At 40.6% G+C, this 21,035-nt stretch overlaps 1 protein-coding gene and 1 long non-coding RNA gene across 13 annotated transcripts in view; one reads left to right on the top strand and one right to left on the bottom strand.

The window, feature by feature from the left end:
- The window catches only part of LOC142941649 (uncharacterized), a 47,961-nt gene that overhangs the window by 16,097 nt on the left and 10,829 nt on the right, over window positions 1-21,035 (top strand). For 7 of the 12 annotated variants that reach the window (XR_012951508.1, XR_012951509.1, XM_076083644.1 and 4 more), the window contains 13 exons: window positions 852-1,043; window positions 7,872-8,074; window positions 8,244-8,262; window positions 10,201-10,392; window positions 11,371-11,573; window positions 11,743-11,761; window positions 13,700-13,891; window positions 14,870-15,072; window positions 15,242-15,260; window positions 17,199-17,390; window positions 18,369-18,571; window positions 18,741-18,759; window positions 20,697-20,888. Coding sequence is in view for 10 of the 12 variants with exons in the window: in XM_076083644.1 (XP_075939759.1) it covers window positions 852-1,043; window positions 7,872-8,074; window positions 8,244-8,262; window positions 10,201-10,392; window positions 11,371-11,573; window positions 11,743-11,761; window positions 13,700-13,891; window positions 14,870-15,072; window positions 15,242-15,260; window positions 17,199-17,390; window positions 18,369-18,571; window positions 18,741-18,759; window positions 20,697-20,888 (1,848 nt within the window). In the remaining 2 variants the exon portion in view is untranslated. Of the gene's footprint in view, window positions 1-851; window positions 1,044-5,340; window positions 5,588-5,733; window positions 5,760-6,705; window positions 6,898-7,871; window positions 8,075-8,243; window positions 8,263-10,200; window positions 10,393-11,370; window positions 11,574-11,742; window positions 11,762-13,699; window positions 13,892-14,869; window positions 15,073-15,241; window positions 15,261-17,198; window positions 17,391-18,368; window positions 18,572-18,740; window positions 18,760-20,696; window positions 20,889-21,035 lie in introns of those variants that run through there. The other 5 variants (XM_076083647.1, XM_076083651.1, XM_076083649.1 and 2 more) reach the window with 5 other exon arrangements.
- LOC142941652 (uncharacterized) lies at window positions 4,133-5,356 on the bottom strand. The gene is made up of 2 exons (XR_012951510.1): window positions 4,831-5,356; window positions 4,133-4,283 (listed from the first exon to the last, which is right to left on the bottom strand). It is a non-coding gene; the product is annotated as an uncharacterized LOC142941652 (long non-coding RNA).

Below are 21,035 nucleotides of genomic sequence, written 5' to 3'. Positions count from 1 at the left end.
TCGTCCAGTCTGGGAGTTGTCCGTGTTTCCGTCTTAAAAGCTTTAACCCTTTCACTGTGTGTTTTCAGTTCATGCAACTTAATTGTAACATTCTGTTCACCCAAAAATGCCTCATTCAGCGTTCAGTTGTACTGAACTCCACACTCTCGTGTCACTTCTGGTTGCAAAAAACAAGATGGCGTCTGGAGGCTTCAAAGCCGTAGTCCACAAACCAATAGGTGATGTCATGGTGACCTGGCCCACAATACAGTCCACCACTTCAGTTTGGAGGGCTATTTCCTGGAGTGAGGGATTGTAGTGAACATTTTGAGTACCCAGTGAGCATTTTTCCGTTGAAAAGACGTTGAAAAGACGTTCAGAATTGGTTCAAAAGTGAAAGTTTTTTCGCCGACTATTTGTAGACGTTGATTAAACGGTCACGCTTAGACCAGATTTCAACGTGATTTGCAATACTCTAATTTTTTGTCCTCTGCATTGTGCTAATAATAATATATCATGATTTTAGAGGCTTACTAAGAAACCACATCCACATTTATCAGTTGAAAGCCAGTGTTGGACATCACGTTGAAATATGGTCTAAACGTGTCGGTGAAAAAACTTTCACTTTTGAACCACTTTTAAACGTGTTTTCAACGTCACCGTGTTTTCAACGTCACCGTGTTTTCAATGTGGAAATGCTCTCAGATCAATATGTAACAACTAAATACTTAATCATAGTAACGATAATAACGCGTTAACTTGCCCAGCACTAGTAAAAACATTTTCCAATGTCTGCTGAATCTAACTAACTAGATTCTCTCTGAAACTATGTAAAGCTCAATAATGACTCAGACATTCTTCTCTGTCTTTAGTGTCGGGGAAGAAATTCTTTGTCCACTTGGCGGGAAAAACTAACGATGCTCATCGTGACTTTGTTGCAAAGCTTAAAGGCATTGGCAAAATCAATGTGGCCTCTCCTGAAGACAGTGACTTCCTCGTGGTTTTCTGTCCCATCGTTTCACAAGTCGGAAAGGACATCAGCACGGCCCTGAACAACATTCCAGGTAGGAAATGCCTTCGTTCGCCAGTTTCTTATTGGACTTTCAATTCCCATACTTTTAGCTGGCGCTCCCAAGACTCAACACAACCTTTCATATCATTACTTTGCTTTTAAAGATCTCAGCTTTACTGTTTAGAATTACTCTCACCACACCTCAACTCCCAAACCTTGTTTCCAGATGCAGCCGGCAGCTGTTTTAAGTAAAAGAGCTCTGATAGGCCAACTGTACCTGTCTTGTCCCAAACAGGAGACACCAGAGACTAGCTGGACATATGAACTCGTTCTCAATCCAAACTCCAGACATATGGATGCATATTCAGGACCCCTTGGCCTCACGCTTTAACGCACCTGGTACCGCTTGGTGTCACGTAGGTCCAGCAACAAAACTACTGGGTTAGGGTGAGGAAAGATAGTGGTTTGGGTTGAATTAAGTGAGTTTAGGTGCGTTATGTAAGTTAACTTAGCTACCGATCTTAAAACAGTCAACGTTGAGTTTTGGTTTCACAAAGGACACAGGCTGTGGTCTACTTGGTCGTTGAAAGCCTGGTTCACCTCAAACAGACGCTAAAATATGCGTTGGTGCGAGACGAGGAGGGGCGTGACAAAGCGTTGGTATTTGACGACCTGGGAACGAGAACGGGCTGCATACGTATTCCTCTGCAGTTGATGGAGACCAAAACGGAGATAAAAGTGGACTGAATATCTGATTTATATTTATCAGGCGGACGAAATCACGTCTCCAAGCGAATGTTATTGTTGCTTGGGATTTGCTGGATGTGTTAACAGACAGTTGTTCGCTGACAAGTTCAGGTGTCAACTCTAAAAGGTGGTTGTATCATTTAATGTTTAAAGCGTATTCTGCTGCCCCCAAGTGGCAAAAACAATCCCCATGTTTAAGAATACAATGGCAAGAAACTTCTAAGATGTATTGGTGTGGAAAGATGTATTACATTGTTTCTGACTCATTTGTTTGTGCTGTCTTTGCTTACAGTTGATAAACCAGTAATTCTGGTGGTGATGCATCACACCTTCAATCGTGACTACGTTGTAGCTGAAAGCAGGAGACAGGTGACCAACCCAAACGTCCTGCTCACTGTGGACCTCCTGTTCCATGAGCGCAACCTCCTGACCAGCAACCACAACGACATATCGTGGCACGAGGTCGAGACGTTTCTTGGATCTTCCCGTTCAGTGGTAACGACTATTTTTACTGATCTAATGCAATCAGGTTTCCACACAATCGATGCAGAGTGAGCTGATATTTGTGATAGAGATAACAGAATAGTTACTGTGGTCCACCTCTGACATGATGCAGTTTCATTGTTACTAATTCATATTACTTATTTTGTTTCTTCCTTTCAGGTTCCTACCGGGAAAAATAGTGTTACATTAACCTCAGATTTCAGATCAAATTACTTCTCTCTTGATTTATTACCTCAGTAAACATTGTAAACATGAGTTCATGGTCTCAATCTCTAGTTTCAAGTCTTCTTCAATAAGCATGATGTTCATTTAGTAAATGGTCCATTTAGAGTCAAATAGCAGGGTATGCTTTAGGGCGGGGCTACTGTGATTGACAGGTCTCTATCACGACCTCGTCCAGTCTGGGAGTTGTCCGTGTTTCCGTCTTAAAAGCTTTAACCCTTTCACTGTGTGTTTTCAGTTCATGCAACTTAATTGTAACATTCTGTTCACCCAAAAATGTCTTATTCAGCGTTCAGTTGAACTGAACTCTCGTGTCACTTCTGGTTACAAAAAAACAAGATGGCGTCAGCCAAAAATGCAGAACTGGAGGCTTCAAAGCCAAAGTCCACAAACCAATAGGTGATGTCATGGTGACCTGGTCCACTATACAGTCCACCACTTCAGTTTGGAGGGCTATTTCCTGGTTGAAATCATACAGTGAGGGATTTTGAGTACGGTCACATTTGTTTCCCCTCTGAATAAGTTGCTAAGATGACTGGGTTGATCCGGAGATTGATTTGAATGTGTTTGATCTTGAGATGCACCGATACTGATATCGGTAATTGAGGTGTAAATGACACCGGATGACTCATTGTTTTTCTTTATTTCAGGATATTTGGCAGCTGCTGGTGTGGTGCTGGCGGTGCTGGTGCTGGTTCTGGCGCTGGTGCTGGTGTTTCTGGTGCTGGTTCTGGCGCTGGTGCTGGTGTTTCTGGTGCTGGTGGTGGCGCTGGTGCTGGTGTTTCTGGTGCTGGTGTTTCTGGTGCTGGTGCTGGTGGTCATCATAGTCATCATTGTTGAAGTGATGAAGAAGTGGTTCTGAGAGGGCTGCTGCTAACACGCACAACATGATTTTGTTTCAGTACTGTTTTAATATTAAGATAAAGGCATTGGCAAAAAGGACAAAACATTCAGTAAAATAATGCTTGCTGCTGCTTTGTGCTATTAAAGATAAAGATTATATGTTGTTCCTTCATTAAGAATGAATAAAAATATATCCATCAAAGTGATTAAATCATGTTATTGTGGATTGTCTCTGTACGTTTGTCACATCTCTGATATGGATTCTTATCAAAAATGAGGTAACGGTCTTAAAACAACAAGTAGATTTCAGTGGTTGGTCATACGACCTAGTTCATTTGAAGCATACAGCGACTCTAACTTTGTGTTTACTTTGCACTTTTACTGATTGTTTACTTGTACCTAGTGAGCATTTTTCCGTTGAATAGACGTTTAAAAGACGTCTACGCCCACCGTTGAAAAGACGTTCAGAATTGGTTCAAAAGTGAAAGTTTTTTCGCCGACTATTTGTAGACGTTGATTAAACGTTCACGCTTAGACCAGATTTCAACGTGATTTGCAATATTACAATTTTCCATCCTCTACATTGTGCTAATAATAATAATATATCATGATTTTAGAGGCTTACTAAGAAACCACATCCACATTTATCAGTTGAAAGCCGGTATTGGACATCACGTTGATATCTGGTCTAAACGTGAACGTTGAATCAACGTCTTCAAATAGTGGCGAAAAAATGCTGTCAGATCAATATGTAGCAACTAAATACTTAATGTTAGTAACACATCAAGTTTCCACTTACAGGACAAAAGACCAAGTGACACAGGCAGCAGTTCATTTGTATTTATTAAAGCACAATATAAATATAAACAATGTTCTTTATATAAAACCATAATCTCCTTTTCCTGCTTTAAAAGTCGTTTTCAAAGCCACACAGGAGCCGGTTTCAGGAGATCTGCCATATTTTCAAGCTGGACATCTGTAAATAAAACAAGTATTATAAAACATATTCACTTTTAGACCAGTTTTGAAGGTCTCTTCACCGGAGACCATAGACGTCTTTTAAACGTGTTTTCAACGGAACGATGCTGACCTGGATATTACACCCAGTGAGCACTAACCCAGATTTCAACCTTGATTTCTGGTTGAAAACGCGTTGAAATGGGGTCTGAACGTCTTAGACCTATTGTCACCGTCTTTTCAACCGAAATCGCGTCTCTTTCAACCTACAACTGAACAAACCATCAATATTTTAAAAGAAATTGGTGTTTTGTGACACGTTGGTATTGTAACCGTAATTTAGCCGGTTGAAAAGACGGTGACAATAGGTCTAAGACGTTCAGACCCCATTTCAACGCGTTTTCAACCAGAAATCAACGTTGAAATCCGGGTTAGTGCTCACTGGGCCAATGGAGGACTAACATGGAGGAAGGCCCCGATCCGGGAGTTAAACAAACTCTTTAGACAAAACAACAACCGACAGACACACAAAGCGTTGACAGCGTCTCGATATGAAGGACGCGCACCGGCAGTATCCGCTACACTGTATCTGGATGTTGTTCGGAGGAACGCCCTCCTGCTGGAGGGAACAAATAAGACCCGCATCTGCTGCCGCGTTCACGGGTTGTCGGAAATACCGGGATTTTCCATGATCACAATCATCTTCTATGTGTACACAAAACCACACGTTCAAGGAATTTCACTTTAATGCCTCCTTTACATGTAATCAAAATGTTATCAATGCTTTACTGCCTTGCTAAGATTATGTAGCTGATAGAAATCTTGAAATAAGCTGCTAAAGTTGCATAAATAAAGAGTGAGTAGAAGTTAAGTTGCAACAGTTTGAGTCCGTGAACACTTAAAGGCATGTTTACTCCACAGACATCCTTGTTAAAGCTGTCTGTAATATCACATCAACAGTGTGCATGTAACGCACCAGCAGCTCTGCAGTTCCTCCTTCCTCCTCTGTTACTGCTGAACACACTGACACACAGCTGCACTTCTCCTCTCTGCACTCATTCTGTCTGCGTGCTCGTCTCAGCGAAAGTGAAAGTGTTCCACCGACCGAGAGGGTGGGTCCGTGTACGTGTTGGTAGCTGTTATTATTTCCTGTCTGGTTTGAGACCGACATGCCAGAAGTATTATCAACAAATTACCAGGCTCTTTCGTAAGTAACTATAAGTTATAAAGTATCTTGTAAAAGTTTAATATATATTCCGTGCGATGCTGTGAACTGCTGAATCTCAACCATGTATCGGAGCCATCAGATTATAGGCCTCTGAGGTAACTTTAGCTGTTCAAGCTTGTGCAGAGCTGCAGTGACACAACAGTTTGTGATACATGTAGCCTCCACCTTCGCCTCGTTTAGCTTTACTTTATTTTATTAACTGTGTTGACTTTAAGTTCCTCTTTCTCTCTTTCCTCCTCAGAGACATGGACCAGGAGGAGATTACTGGTGAGAAAACGAGTTTGCTTATTTATTTATTTTAATAAATGAAGCTACTCAGAGGTGGAATGTAAATAAGTACATTTACTCAAGTACTGCAACTCACGGTGATTTTGCATTCGAAGGTTTGAAACAAACTGAAGGATTGAGTGTAAATGCAGCATTAACAGTAAAACACTGACAGAGACCATTTTGATGCACAATGACTACTTTCACTTTTGATTCTTACAGTACATGTCTGCTGCTAATACTTAAATACCATTATTTACCAGGACCTTTTCTCATTTTATATATATATATATATATATGTATATTCAGTGTGGTATTTGTACTTTTACGAAAAGGAACAGTGTGTAGCATTCAGGGGGGGTTTTATTGTCAGAAACAGAATATAATAACTATGTTTTCTTTAGCGTATAATCACCTGAATAAAAGAATTGTTGCATATTCGTTGCATTAGAATGAGTCGTTTCTATCGACATACAGAGCATCCTCTTATCGGAGCACCCGCCATGTTGCTACGGAAGCCCACAACGGGCAAACCACACACTGGCTCTAGATGCGGCCATTTGTGTTGTTTTCATGTTTAATAAGCGTCGGTCACCATAGTTGTCCTACATGCTTGGCACACAGGTAAAGTTTCAGGTGGTTGCAATCTGTAACCTCACCACTAGGTGCCGCCAGATCCTACACACTGCACCTTTTAAGTAAAGGGTCTGTCTTTGAGTGTAATGATGTTACTTTCCCCAAAAAATGATCATTATGTTGAAAAATCACATACCAATTTAATAAAATATCGGTATCGCCCATCCCTTGTTTTACGCCGTTAATGAAAGTGATAAAGTTTGTGAATGTGTAAAAACCTTTTCCAATGTCTGCTGAATCTAACTAACTAGATTCTCTCTGAAACTATGTAAAGCTCAATAATGACTCAGACATTCTTCTCTGTCTTTAGTGTCGGGGAAGAAATTCTTTGTCCACTTGGCGGGAACAACTAACGATGCTCATCATGACTTTGTTGCAAAGCTTAAAGGCATTGGCAAAATCGATGTGGCCTCTCCTGAAGACAGTGACTTCCTCGTGGTTTTCTGTCCCATCGTTTCACGAGTTGGAACGGACATCAGCACGGCCCTGAACAACACTCCAGGTAGGAAATGCCTTCGTTCGCCAGCTTCTTATTGGACTTTCAATTCCCATACTTTTAGCTGGCGCTCCCAAGACTCAACACAACCTTTCATATCATTACTTTGCTTTTAAAGATCTCAGCTTTACTGTTTAGAATTACTCTCACCACACCTCAACTCCCAAACCTTGTTTCCAGATGCAGCCGGCAGCTGTTTTAAGTAAAAGAGCTCTGATAGGCCAACTGTACCTGTCTTGTCCCAAACAGCAGACATCAGAGACCAGACATATGAACTCGTTCTCAATCCAAACTCCAGACATATGGATGCATATTCAGGACCCCTTGGCCTCACGCTTTAACGCACCTGGTACCGCTTGGTGTCACGTAGGTCCAGGCAACAAAATTACTCGGTTAGGTTGAGGAAAGATAGTGGTTTGGGTTGAATTAAGTGAGTTTAGGTGCATTATGTAAGTTAACTTAGCTACCGATCTTAAAACAGTCAACGTTGAGTTTTGGTTTCACAAAGGACACAGACTGTGGTCTACTTGTTCGTTGGAAGCCCGGTTTGCCTCAAACAGATGCTAAAATATGCGTTGGTGCGAGACGAGGAGGGGCGTGACAAAGCGTTGGTATTTGACGACCTGGGAACGAGAACGGGCTGCATACGTATTCCTCTGCAGTTGATGGAGACCAAAACGGAGATAAAAGTGGACTGAATATCTGATTTATATTTATCAGGCGGACGAAATCACGTCTCCAAGCGAATGTTAATGTTGCTTGGTATTTGCTGGATGTATTAACAGACAGTTGTTCGCTGACAAGTTCACCACTCTAAAAGGTGGTTGTATCATTTAGTGTTTAAAGCGTGTTCTGCTGCCCCCAAGTGGCAAAAACAATCCCCATGTTTAAGAATACAATGGCAAGAAACTTCTAAGATGTATAGGAAAGATGTGTCACGTTGTTTCTGACTCATTTGTTTGTGCTGTCTTTGCTTACAGCTGGTACACCAGTAATTCTGGTGGTGATGCATCACACCTTCAATAGTGACTACGTTGTAGCTGAAAGCAGGAGACAGGTGACCAACCCAAACGTCCTGCTCACTGTGGACTTCCTGTTCCATGAGCGCAACCTCCTGACCAGCAACCGCAACGACATAGCGTGGCACGAGGTCGAGACGTTTCTTGGATCTTCCCGTTCAGTGGTAACGACTATTTTTTACTGATCTAATACAATCAGGTTTCCACACAATCGATGCAGAGTGAGCTGATATTTGTGATAGAGATAACAGAATCGTTACTGTGGTCCACCTCTGACATGATGCAGTTTCATTGTTACTAATTCATATTACTTATTTTGTTTCTTCCTTTCAGATTCCTCCCAGGAAATATAGTAAGTGTTACATTAACCTCAGATTTCAGATCAAACAGAAGCTAAATAAATAGTTCTTAAGTTACAGTCTTTTTAGAACAAAATCCTGGATTTGTATGTTCTTGATGAGCTGCAGTGGAGGGAGAGTAACAAAGCATCACAACCTGAAGCTCAACTGCAGACAGCATGTTACAAGGAATGTGGTTTTGTGGTGAAAAGACAATTAGAAGAGTGCAGTTTGTATAATTCAGTCTTCTGTATTTATGGAAATGTGGTCTTATTTCATAGTTGTGGCCATCATTCGTATCAGAATAAACTAAATTTGACTCCTATACAGAGACGTAGAACGAGCATCATATGCTTATGTGCATTATTACTTCTCTCTTGATTTATTACCTCAGTAAACATGAGTTTATGGTCTCAATCTCTAGTTTCAAGTCTTCTTCAATAAGCATGATGTTCATTTAGTAAATGGTCCATTTAGAGTCAAATAGCAGGGGATGCTTTAGGGCGGGGCTACTGTGATTGACAGGTCTCTATCACGACCTCGTCCAGTCTGGGAGTTGTCTGTGTTTCCGTCTTAAAAGCTTTAACCCAGGGGTCTCAAACTCCCGGCCCACGGGCGAAATCCGGCCCGCCACGTCATTTTATGTGGCCCGCGAATCCGCCAGCAAAATAAAAAAACAATAAATAAATAAATAAAAAAATTTTAAGTTAGACTTGATAATAGAAATATCCCCATAGTCGAAATTATGAGATAGAAAGTCATAATGATGAGATACTTAAACACACAGTCACAGAAGCAGCTCTTTGGCTGGTTAATGTACATTTGACATATAAAGGTATTGTGAGTACATTGAAGACTACGATGCCTTGATTACATATACATCAGTCATTGTATGGAATTATTGAGAAAGAATATTTTTGTAGCACCTCAAATATTACCCATTTTTGTCCTGAACTGATGCATTAGTCATTGTGTGGAATTTTTGAGAAAAACATTTTTATAGCACCTTAAAAATTTTAAAAATGTGCCATTTGAAGGTACAAATTCAGTTCAGAGTTTTTACTTAGTAAAATATCTTAATTGACTGTCAGTCAGGTATTATTCATTTCCAGCAACCCTCAAATCAAAGAATAAAGACACTTTACGCACAATTTAAGTGTATTTTCCCTTTAACTCACGAGATGCAGGTAGCATGTTTTATACTTAATGTGAATATTATTCATTTAATCTAATTTCCATTATGCAATATGTATACTTTGTTGGCATCTTATTCTGAAAACCGGATGTTCGTCTGAAGAAACCGGATGTTGTCTCACGTTAATCATTCCGGTAACTTTCAAAGTCCTTCGCTCGCTCCCGATCTGCGCCGTTTGAATGAGTTTACCGTGAATGTCAGCATATAGGTGCACTAAAGTGTAAGTGTCTGCTGAGTTGACCGCAGTCTCACAGTCACAGGTCTGATTAAGAAGCGCTCCATTTATTTATTCGTTTAGAAAGTTCGGGGGCATTTTTTGCCCCTCTCCTAGTGATATCAGGGGCAAAATGATATTTCTTAGGGGCAGTTTTGCCCTTTGCCCTCGTGTATTTCCGACGCTGGTCACCGTAGTTTTCCTACATGCTTGGCACACAGGTAAAGCTTCAGGTGGTTGCAATCTGTAACCTCGCCTCTAGGTGCCGCCAGATCCTACACACTGCACCTTTTAAGTAAAGGATCTGTCTTTGAGTGTAATGATGTTACTTTCCCCAAAAAATGATCATTATGTTGAAAAATCACATACCAATTTAATAAAATATCGGTATCGCCCATCCCTTGTTTTACGCCGTTAATGAAAGTGATAAAGTTTGTGAATGTGTAAAAACCTTTTCCAATGTCTGCTGAATCTAACTAACTAGATTCTCTCTGAAACTATGTAAAGCTCAATAATGACTCAAACATTCTTCTCTGTCTTTAGTGTCGGGGAATAAATTCTTTGTCCACTTGGCGGGAAAAACTAACGATGCTCATCGCGACTTTGTTGCAAAGCTTAAAGGCATTGGCAAAATCGATGTGGCCTTTCTTGAAGACAGTGACTTCCTCGTGGTTTTCTGTCCCATCGTTTCACGAGTTGGAACGGACATCAGCACGGCCCTGAACAACATTCCAGGTAGGAAATACCTTCGTTCGCCAGTTTCTTATTGGACTTTCAATTCCCATACTTTTAGCTGGTGCTCCCAAGACTCAACACAACCTTTCATATCATTACTTTGCTTTTAAAGATCTCAGCTTTACTGTTTAGAATTACTCTCACCACACCTCAACTCCCAAACCTTGTTTCCAGATGCAGCCAGCAGCTGTTTTAAGTAAAAGAGCTCTGATAGGCCAACTGTACCTGTCTTGTCCCAAACAGCAGACATCAGAGACTAGCTGGACATATGAACTCGTTCTCAATCCAAACTCCAGACATATGGATGCATATTCAGGACCCCTTGGCCTCACGCTTTAACGCACCTGGTACCGCTTGGTGTCACGTAGGTCCAGGCAACAAAACTACTCAGTTAGGTTGAGGAAAGATAGTGGTTTGGGTTGAATTAAGTGAGTTTAGGTGCATTATGTAAGTTAACTTAGCTACTGATCTTAAAACAGTCAACGTTGAGTTTTGGTTTCACAAAGGACACAGGCTGTGGTCTACTTGTTCGTTGGAAGCCCGGTTCGCCTCAAACAGATGCTAAAATATGCGTTGGTGCGAGACGAGGAGGGGCGTGACAAAGCGTTGGTATTTGACGACCTGGGAACGAGAACGGGCTGCATATGTATTCCTCTGCAGTTGATGGAGACCAAAACGGAGATAAAAGTGGACTGAATATCTGATTTATATTTATCAGGCGGACGAAATCACGTCTCCAAGCGAATGTTAATGTTGCTTGGTATTTGCTGGATGTATTAACAGACAGTTGTTCGCTGACAAGTTCACCACTCTAAAAGGTGGTTGTATCATTTAATGTTTAAAGTGTGTTCTGCTGCCCCCGAGTGGCAAAAACAATCCCAATGTTTAAGAATACAATGGCAAGAAACTTCTAAGATGTATAGGAAAGGTGTGTCACGTTGTTTCTGACTCATTTGTTTGTGCTGTCTTTGCTTACAGCTGGTAAACCAGTAATTCTGGTGATGATGCATCACACCTTCAATCGTGAATACGTTGTAGCTGAAAGCAGGAGACAGGTGACCAACCCAAACGTCCTGCTCACTGTGGACTTCCTGTTCCACGAGCGCAACCTCCTGACCAGCAACCGCAACGACATAGCGTGGCACGAGGTCGAGACGTTTCTTGGATCTTCCCGTTCAGTGGTAACGACTTTTTTTTACTGATCTAATACAATCAGGTTTCCACACAATCGATGCAGAGTGAGCTGATATTTGTGATAGAGATAACAGAATCGTTACTGTGGTCCACCTCTGACATGATGCAGTTTCATTGTTACTAATTCATATTACTTATTTTGTTTCTTCCTTTCAGATTCCTCCCGGGAAATATAGTAAGTGTTACATTAACCTCAGATTTCAGATCAAACAGAAGCTAAATAAATAGTTCTTAAGTTACAGTCTTTTTAGAACAAAATCCCGGATTTGTATGTTCTTGATGAGCTGCAGTGGAGGGAGAGTAACAAAGCATCACAACCTGAAGCTCAACTGCAGACAGCATGTTACAAGGAATGTGGTGTTGTGGTGAAAAGACAATTAGAAGAGTGCAGTTTGTATAATTCAGTCTTCTGTATTTATGGAAATGTGGTCTTATTTCATAGTTGTGGCCATCATTCGTATCAGAAAAAACTAAATTTGACTCCTATACAGAGACGTAGAACGAGCATCATATGCTTATGTGCATTATTACTTCTCTCTTGATTTATTACCTCAGTAAACATGAGTTTATGGTCTCAATCTCTAGTTTCAAGTCTTCTTCAATAAGCATGATGTTCATTTAGTAAATGGTCCATTTAGAGTCAAATAGCAGGGTATGCTTTAGGGCGGGGCTACTGTGATTGACAGGTCTCTATCACGACCTCGTCCAGTCTGGGAGTTGTCCGTGTTTCCGTCTTAAAAGCTTTAACCCAGGGGTCTCAAACTCCCGGCCCACGGGCGAAATCCGGCCCGCCACGTCATTTTATGTGGCCCGCGAATCCGCCAGCAAAATAAAAAAACAATAAATAAATAAATAAAAAATTTTTAAGTTAGACTTGATAATAGAAATATCCCCATAGTCGAAATTATGAGATAGAAAGTCATAATGATGAGATACTTAAACACACAGTCACAGAAGCAGCTCTTTGGCTGGTTAATGTACATTTGACATATAAAGGTATTGTGAGTACATTGAAGACTACGATGCCTTGATTACATATACATCAGTCATTGTATGGAATTATTGAGAAAGAATATTTTTGTAGCACCTCAAATATTACCCATTTTTGTCCTGAACTTATGCATTAGTCATTGTGTGGAATTTTTGAGAAAAACATTTTTATAGCACCTTAAAAATTTTAAAAATGTGCCATTTGAAGGTACAAATTCAGTTCAGAGTTTTTACTTAGTAAAATATCTTAATTGACTGTCAGTCAGGTATTATTCATTTCCAGCAACCCTCAAATCAAAGAATAAAGACACTTTACGCACAATTTAAGTGTATTTTCCCTTTAACTCACGAGATGCAGGTAGCATGTTTTATACTTAATGTGAATATTATTCATTTAATCTAATTTCCATTATGCAATATGTATACTTTGTTGGCATCTTATTCTGAAAACCGGATGTTCGTCTGAAGAAACCGGATGTTGTCTCACGTTAATCATTCCGGTAACTTTCAAAGTCCTTCGCTCGCTCCCGATCTGCGCCGTTTGAATGAGTTTACCGTGAATGTCAGCATATAGGTGCACTAAAGTGTAAGTGTCTGCTGAGTTGACCGCAGTCTCACAGTCACAGGTCTGATTAAGAAGCGCTCCATTTATTTATTCGTTTAGAAAGTTCGGGGGCATTTTTTGCCCCTCTCCTAGTGATATCAGGGGCAAAATGATATTTCTTAGGGGCAGTTTTGCCCTTTGCCCTCGTGTATTTCCGACGCTGGTCACCGTAGTTTTCCTACATGCTTGGCACACAGGTAAAGCTTCAGGTGGTTGCAATCTGTAACCTCGCCTCTAGGTGCCGCCAGATCCTACACACTGCACCTTTTAAGTAAAGGATCTGTCTTTGAGTGTAATGATGTTACTTTCCCCAAAAAATGATCATTATGTTGAAAAATCACATACCAATTTAATAAAATATCGGTATCGCCCATCCCTTGTTTTACGCCGTTAATGAAAGTGATAAAGTTTGTGAATGTGTAAAAACCTTTTCCAATGTCTGCTGAATCTAACTAACTAGATTCTCTCTGAAACTATGTAAAGCTCAATAATGACTCAAACATTCTTCTCTGTCTTTAGTGTCGGGGAATAAATTCTTTGTCCACTTGGCGGGAAAAACTAACGATGCTCATCGCGACTTTGTTGCAAAGCTTAAAGGCATTGGCAAAATCGATGTGGCCTTTCTTGAAGACAGTGACTTCCTCGTGGTTTTCTGTCCCATCATTTCACGAGTTGGAACGGACATCAGCACGGCCCTGAACAACATTCCAGGTAGGAAATACCTTCGTTCGCCAGTTTCTTATTGGACTTTCAATTCCCATACTTTTAGCTGGTGCTCCCAAGACTCAACACAACCTTTCATATCATTACTTTGCTTTTAAAGATCTCAGCTTTACTGTTTAGAATTACTCTCACCACACCTCAACTCCCAAACCTTGTTTCCAGATGCAGCCAGCAGCTGTTTTAAGTAAAAGAGCTCTGATAGGCCAACTGTACCTGTCTTGTCCCAAACAGCAGACATCAGAGACTAGCTGGACATATGAACTCGTTCTCAATCCAAACTCCAGACATATGGATGCATATTCAGGACCCCTTGGCCTCACGCTTTAACGCACCTGGTACCGCTTGGTGTCACGTAGGTCCAGGCAACAAAACTACTCAGTTAGGTTGAGGAAAGATAGTGGTTTGGGTTGAATTAAGTGAGTTTAGGTGCATTATGTAAGTTAACTTAGCTACTGATCTTAAAACAGTCAACGTTGAGTTTTGGTTTCACAAAGGACACAGGCTGTGGTCTACTTGTTCGTTGGAAGCCCGGTTCGCCTCAAACAGATGCTAAAATATGCGTTGGTGCGAGACGAGGAGGGGCGTGACAAAGCGTTGGTATTTGACGACCTGGGAACGAGAACGGGCTGCATATGTATTCCTCTGCAGTTGATGGAGACCAAAACGGAGATAAAAGTGGACTGAATATCTGATTTATATTTATCAGGCGGACGAAATCACGTCTCCAAGCGAATGTTAATGTTGCTTGGTATTTGCTGGATGTATTAACAGACAGTTGTTCGCTGACAAGTTCACCACTCTAAAAGGTGGTTGTATCATTTAATGTTTAAAGTGTGTTCTGCTGCCCCCGAGTGGCAAAAACAATCCCAATGTTTAAGAATACAATGGCAAGAAACTTCTAAGATGTATAGGAAAGGTGTGTCACGTTGTTTCTGACTCATTTGTTTGTGCTGTCTTTGCTTACAGCTGGTAAACCAGTAATTCTGGTGATGATGCATCACACCTTCAATCGTGAATACGTTGTAGCTGAAAGCAGGAGACAGGTGACCAACCCAAACGTCCTGCTCACTGTGGACTTCCTGTTCCACGAGCGCAACCTCCTGACCAGCAACCGCAACGACATAGCGTGGCACGAGGTCGAGACGTTTCTTGGATCTTCCCGTTCAGTGGTAACGACTTTTTTTTACTGATCTAATACAATCAGGTTTCCACACAATCGATGCAGAGTGAGCTGATATTTGTGATAGAGATAACAGAATCGTTACTGTGGTCCACCTCTGACATGATGCAGTTTCATTGTTACTAATTCATATTACTTATTTTGTTTCTTCCTTTCAGATTCCTCCCGGGAAATATAGTAAGTGTTACATTAACCTCAGATTTCAGATCAAACAGAAGCTAAATAAATAGTTCTTAAGTTACAGTCTTTTTAGAACAAAATCCCGGATTTGTATGTTCTTGATGAGCTGCAGTGGAGGGAGAGTAACAAAGCATCACAACCTGAAGCTCAACTGCAGACAGCATGTTACAAGGAATGTGGTGTTGTGGTGAAAAGACAATTAGAAGAGTGCAGTTTGTATAATTCAGTCTTCTGTATTTATGGAAATGTGGTCTTATTTCATAGTTGTGGCCATCATTCGTATCAGAAAAAACTAAATTTGACTCCTATACAGAGACGTAGAACGAGCATCATATGCTTATGTGCATTATTACTTCTCTCTTGATTTATTACCTCAGTAAACATGAGTTTATGGTCTCAATCTCTAGTTTCAAGTCTTCTTCAATAAGCATGATGTTCATTTAGTAAATGGTCCATTTAGAGTCAAATAGCAGGGTATGCTTTAGGGCGGGGCTACTGTGATTGACAGGTCTCTATCACGACCTCGTCCAGTCTGGGAGTTGTCCGTGTTTCCGTCTTAAAAGCTTTAACCCAGGGGTCTCAAACTCCCGGCCCACGGGCGAAATCCGGCCCGCCACGTCATTTTATGTGGCCCGCGAATCCGCCAGCAAAATAAAAAAACAATAAATAAATAAATAAAAAATTTTTAAGTTAGACTTGATAATAGAAATATCCCCATAGTCGAAATTATGAGATAGAAAGTCATAATGATGAGATACTTAAACACACAGTCACAGAAGCAGCTCTTTGGCTGGTTAATGTACATTTGACATATAAAGGTATTGTGAGTACATTGAAGACTACGATGCCTTGATTACATATACATCAGTCATTGTATGGAATTATTGAGAAAGAATATTTTTGTAGCACCTCAAATATTACCCATTTTTGTCCTGAACTTATGCATTAGTCATTGTGTGGAATTTTTGAGAAAAACATTTTTATAGCACCTTAAAAATTTTAAAAATGTGCCATTTGAAGGTACAAATTCAGTTCAGAGTTTTTACTTAGTAAAATATCTTAATTGACTGTCAGTCAGGTATTATTCATTTCCAGCAACCCTCAAATCAAAGAATAAAGACACTTTACGCACAATTTAAGTGTATTTTCCCTTTAACTCACGAGATGCAGGTAGCATGTTTTATACTTAATGTGAATATTATTCATTTAATCTAATTTCCATTATGCAATATGTATACTTTGTTGGCATCTTATTCTGAAAACCGGATGTTCGTCTGAAGAAACCGGATGTTGTCTCACGTTAATCATTCCGGTAACTTTCAAAGTCCTTCGCTCGCTCCCGATCTGCGCCGTTTGAATGAGTTTACCGTGAATGTCAGCATATAGGTGCACTAAAGTGTAAGTGTCTGCTGAGTTGACCGCAGTCTCACAGTCACAGGTCTGATTAAGAAGCGCTCCATTTATTTATTCGTTTAGAAAGTTCGGGGGCATTTTTTGCCCCTCTCCTAGTGATATCAGGGGCAAAATGATATTTCTTAGGGGCAGTTTTGCCCTTTGCCCTCGTGTATTTCCGACGCTGGTCACCGTAGTTTTCCTACATGCTTGGCACACAGGTAAAGCTTCAGGTGGTTGCAATCTGTAACCTCGCCTCTAGGTGCCGCCAGATCCTACACACTGCACCTTTTAAGTAAAGGATCTGTCTTTGAGTGTAATGATGTTACTTTCCCCAAAAAATGATCATTATGTTGAAAAATCACATACCAATTTAATAAAATATCGGTATCGCCCATCCCTTGTTTTACGCCGTTAATGAAAGTGATAAAGTTTGTGAATGTGTAAAAACCTTTTCCAATGTCTGCTGAATCTAACTAACTAGATTCTCTCTGAAACTATGTAAAGCTCAATAATGACTCAAACATTCTTCTCTGTCTTTAGTGTCGGGGAATAAATTCTTTGTCCACTTGGCGGGAAAAACTAACGATGCTCATCGCGACTTTGTTGCAAAGCTTAAAGGCATTGGCAAAATCGATGTGGCCTTTCTTGAAGACAGTGACTTCCTCGTGGTTTTCTGTCCCATCATTTCACGAGTTGGAACGGACATCAGCACGGCCCTGAACAACATTCCAGGTAGGAAATACCTTCGTTCGCCAGTTTCTTATTGGACTTTCAATTCCCATACTTTTAGCTGGTGCTCCCAAGACTCAACACAACCTTTCATATCATTACTTTGCTTTTAAAGATCTCAGCTTTACTGTTTAGAATTACTCTCACCACACCTCAACTCCCAAACCTTGTTTCCAGATGCAGCCAGCAGCTGTTTTAAGTAAAAGAGCTCTGATAGGCCAACTGTACCTGTCTTGTCCCAAACAGCAGACATCAGAGACTAGCTGGACATATGAACTCGTTCTCAATCCAAACTCCAGACATATGGATGCATATTCAGGACCCCTTGGCCTCACGCTTTAACGCACCTGGTACCGCTTGGTGTCACGTAGGTCCAGGCAACAAAACTACTCAGTTAGGTTGAGGAAAGATAGTGGTTTGGGTTGAATTAAGTGAGTTTAGGTGCATTATGTAAGTTAACTTAGCTACTGATCTTAAAACAGTCAACGTTGAGTTTTGGTTTCACAAAGGACACAGGCTGTGGTCTACTTGTTCGTTGGAAGCCCGGTTCGCCTCAAACAGATGCTAAAATATGCGTTGGTGCGAGACGAGGAGGGGCGTGACAAAGCGTTGGTATTTGACGACCTGGGAACGAGAACGGGCTGCATATGTATTCCTCTGCAGTTGATGGAGACCAAAACGGAGATAAAAGTGGACTGAATATCTGATTTATATTTATCAGGCGGACGAAATCACGTCTCCAAGCGAATGTTAATGTTGCTTGGTATTTGCTGGATGTATTAACAGACAGTTGTTCGCTGACAAGTTCACCACTCTAAAAGGTGGTTGTATCATTTAATGTTTAAAGTGTGTTCTGCTGCCCCCGAGTGGCAAAAACAATCCCAATGTTTAAGAATACAATGGCAAGAAACTTCTAAGATGTATAGGAAAGGTGTGTCACGTTGTTTCTGACTCATTTGTTTGTGCTGTCTTTGCTTACAGCTGGTAAACCAGTAATTCTGGTGATGATGCATCACACCTTCAATCGTGAATACGTTGTAGCTGAAAGCAGGAGACAGGTGACCAACCCAAACGTCCTGCTCACTGTGGACTTCCTGTTCCACGAGCGCAACCTCCTGACCAGCAACCGCAACGACATAGCGTGGCACGAGGTCGAGACGTTTCTTGGATCTTCCCGTTCAGTGGTAACGACTTTTTTTTACTGATCTAATACAATCAGGTTTCCACACAATCGATGCAGAGTGAGCTGATATTTGTGATAGAGATAACAGAATCGTTACTGTGGTCCACCTCTGACATGATGCAGTTTCATTGTTACTAATTCATATTACTTATTTTGTTTCTTCCTTTCAGATTCCTCCCGGGAAATATAGTAAGTGTTACATTAACCTCAGATTTCAGATCAAACAGAAGCTAAATAAATAGTTCTTAAGTTACAGTCTTTTTAGAACAAAATCCCGGATTTGTATGTTCTTGATGAGCTGCAGTGGAGGGAGAGTAACAAAGCATCACAACCTGAAGCTCAACTGCAGACAGCATGTTACAAGGAATGTGGTGTTGTGGTGAAAAGACAATTAGAAGAGTGCAGTTTGTATAATTCAGTCTTCTGTATTTATGGAAATGTGGTCTTATTTCATAGTTGTGGCCATCATTCGTATCAGAAAAAACTAAATTTGACTCCTATACAGAGACGTAGAACGAGCATCATATGCTTATGTGCATTATTACTTCTCTCTTGATTTATTACCTCAGTAAACATGAGTTTATGGTCTCAATCTCTAGTTTCAAGTCTTCTTCAATAAGCATGATGTTCATTTAGTAAATGGTCCATTTAGAGTCAAATAGCAGGGTATGCTTTAGGGCGGGGCTACTGTGATTGACAGGTCTCTATCACGACCTCGTCCAGTCTGGGAGTTGTCTGTGTTTCCGTCTTAAAAGCTTTAACCCAGGGGTCTCAAACTCCCGGCCCACGGGCCAAATCCGGCCCGCCACGTCATTTTATGTGGCCCGTGAATCCGCCAGCAAAATAAAAAAACAATAAATGAATTTAAAAAATTTTTAAAGTTCGACTTGATAATAGAAATATCCCCATAGTCGAAATTATGAGATAGAAAGTCATAATGATGAGATACTTAAACACACAGTCACAGAAGCAGCTCTTTGGCTGGTTACTGTACATTTGACATATAAATGTATTGTGAGTACATTGAAGACTACGATGCCTTGATTACATATACATCAGTCATTGTATGGAATTATTGAGAAAGAATATTTTTGTAGCACCTCAAATATTACCCATTTTTGTCCTGAACTTATGCATTAGTCATTGTGTGGAATTTTTGAGAAAAACATTTTTATAGCACCTTAAAAATTTAAAAAATGTGCCATTTGAAGGTACAAATTCAGTTCAGAGTTTTTACTTAGTAAAATATCTTAATTGACTGTCAGTCAGGTATTATTCATTTCCAGCAACCCTCAAATGAAAGAATAAAGACACTTTACGCACAATTTAAGTGTATTTTCCCTTTAACTCACGAGATGCAGGTAGCATGTTTTATACTTAATGTGAATATAATTCATTTAATCTAATTTCCATTATGCAATATGTATACTTTGTTGGCATCTTATTCTGAAAACCGGATGTTCGTCAGAAGAAACCGGATGTTGTCTCACGTTAATCATTCCGGTAACTTTCAAAGTCCTTCGCTCGCTCCCGATCTGCGCCGTTTGAATGAGTTTACCGTGAATGTCAGCATATAGGTGCACTAAAGTGTAAGTGTCTGCTGAGTTGACCGCAGTCTCACAGTCACAGGTCTGATTAAGAAGCGCTCCATTTATTTATTCGTTTAGAAAGTTCGGGGGCATTTTTTGCCCCTCTCCTAGTGATATCAGGGGCAAAATGATATTTCTTAGGGGCAGTTTTGCCCTTTGCCCTCGTGTATTTCCGACGCTGGTCACCGTAGTTTTCCTACATGCTTGGCACACAGGTAAAGCTTCAGGTGGTTGCAATCTGTAACCTCGCCTCTAGGTGCCGCCAGATCCTACACACTGCACCTTTTAAGTAAAGGATCTGTCTTTGAGTGTAATGATGTTACTTTCCCCAAAAAATGATCATTATGTTGAAAAATCACATACCAATTTAATAAAATATCGGTATCGCCCATCCCTTGTTTTACGCCGTTAATGAAAGTGATAAAGTTTGTGAATGTGTAAAAACCTTTTCCAATGTCTGCTGAATCTAACTAACTAGATTCTCTCTGAAACTATGTAAAGCTCAATAATGACTCAAACATTCTTCTCTGTCTTTAGTGTCGGGGAATAAATTCTTTGTCCACTTGGCGGGAAAAACTAACGATGCTCATCGCGACTTTGTTGCAAAGCTTAAAGGCATTGGCAAAATCGATGTGGCCACTCCTGAAGACAGTGACTTCCTCGTGGTTTTCTGTCCCATCGTTTCACAAGTTGGAACGGACATCAGCACGGCCCTGAACAACACTCCAGGTAGGAAATGCCTTCGTTCGCCAGTTTCTTATTGGACTTTCAATTCCCATACTTTTAGCTGGTGCTCCCAAGACTCAACACAACCTTTCATATCATTACTTTGCTTTTAAAGATCTCAGCTTTACTGTTTAGAATTACTCTCACCAC

The sequence above is a fragment of the Anarhichas minor genome, unplaced genomic scaffold (genome assembly GCF_050575085.1).
Source record: "Anarhichas minor isolate MPS153535 unplaced genomic scaffold, ASM5057508v1 ptg000136l, whole genome shotgun sequence".
Taxonomy (NCBI): domain Eukaryota; kingdom Metazoa; phylum Chordata; class Actinopteri; order Perciformes; family Anarhichadidae; genus Anarhichas; species Anarhichas minor.
This window is presented reverse-complemented; position numbering and strand designations above follow the sequence as displayed.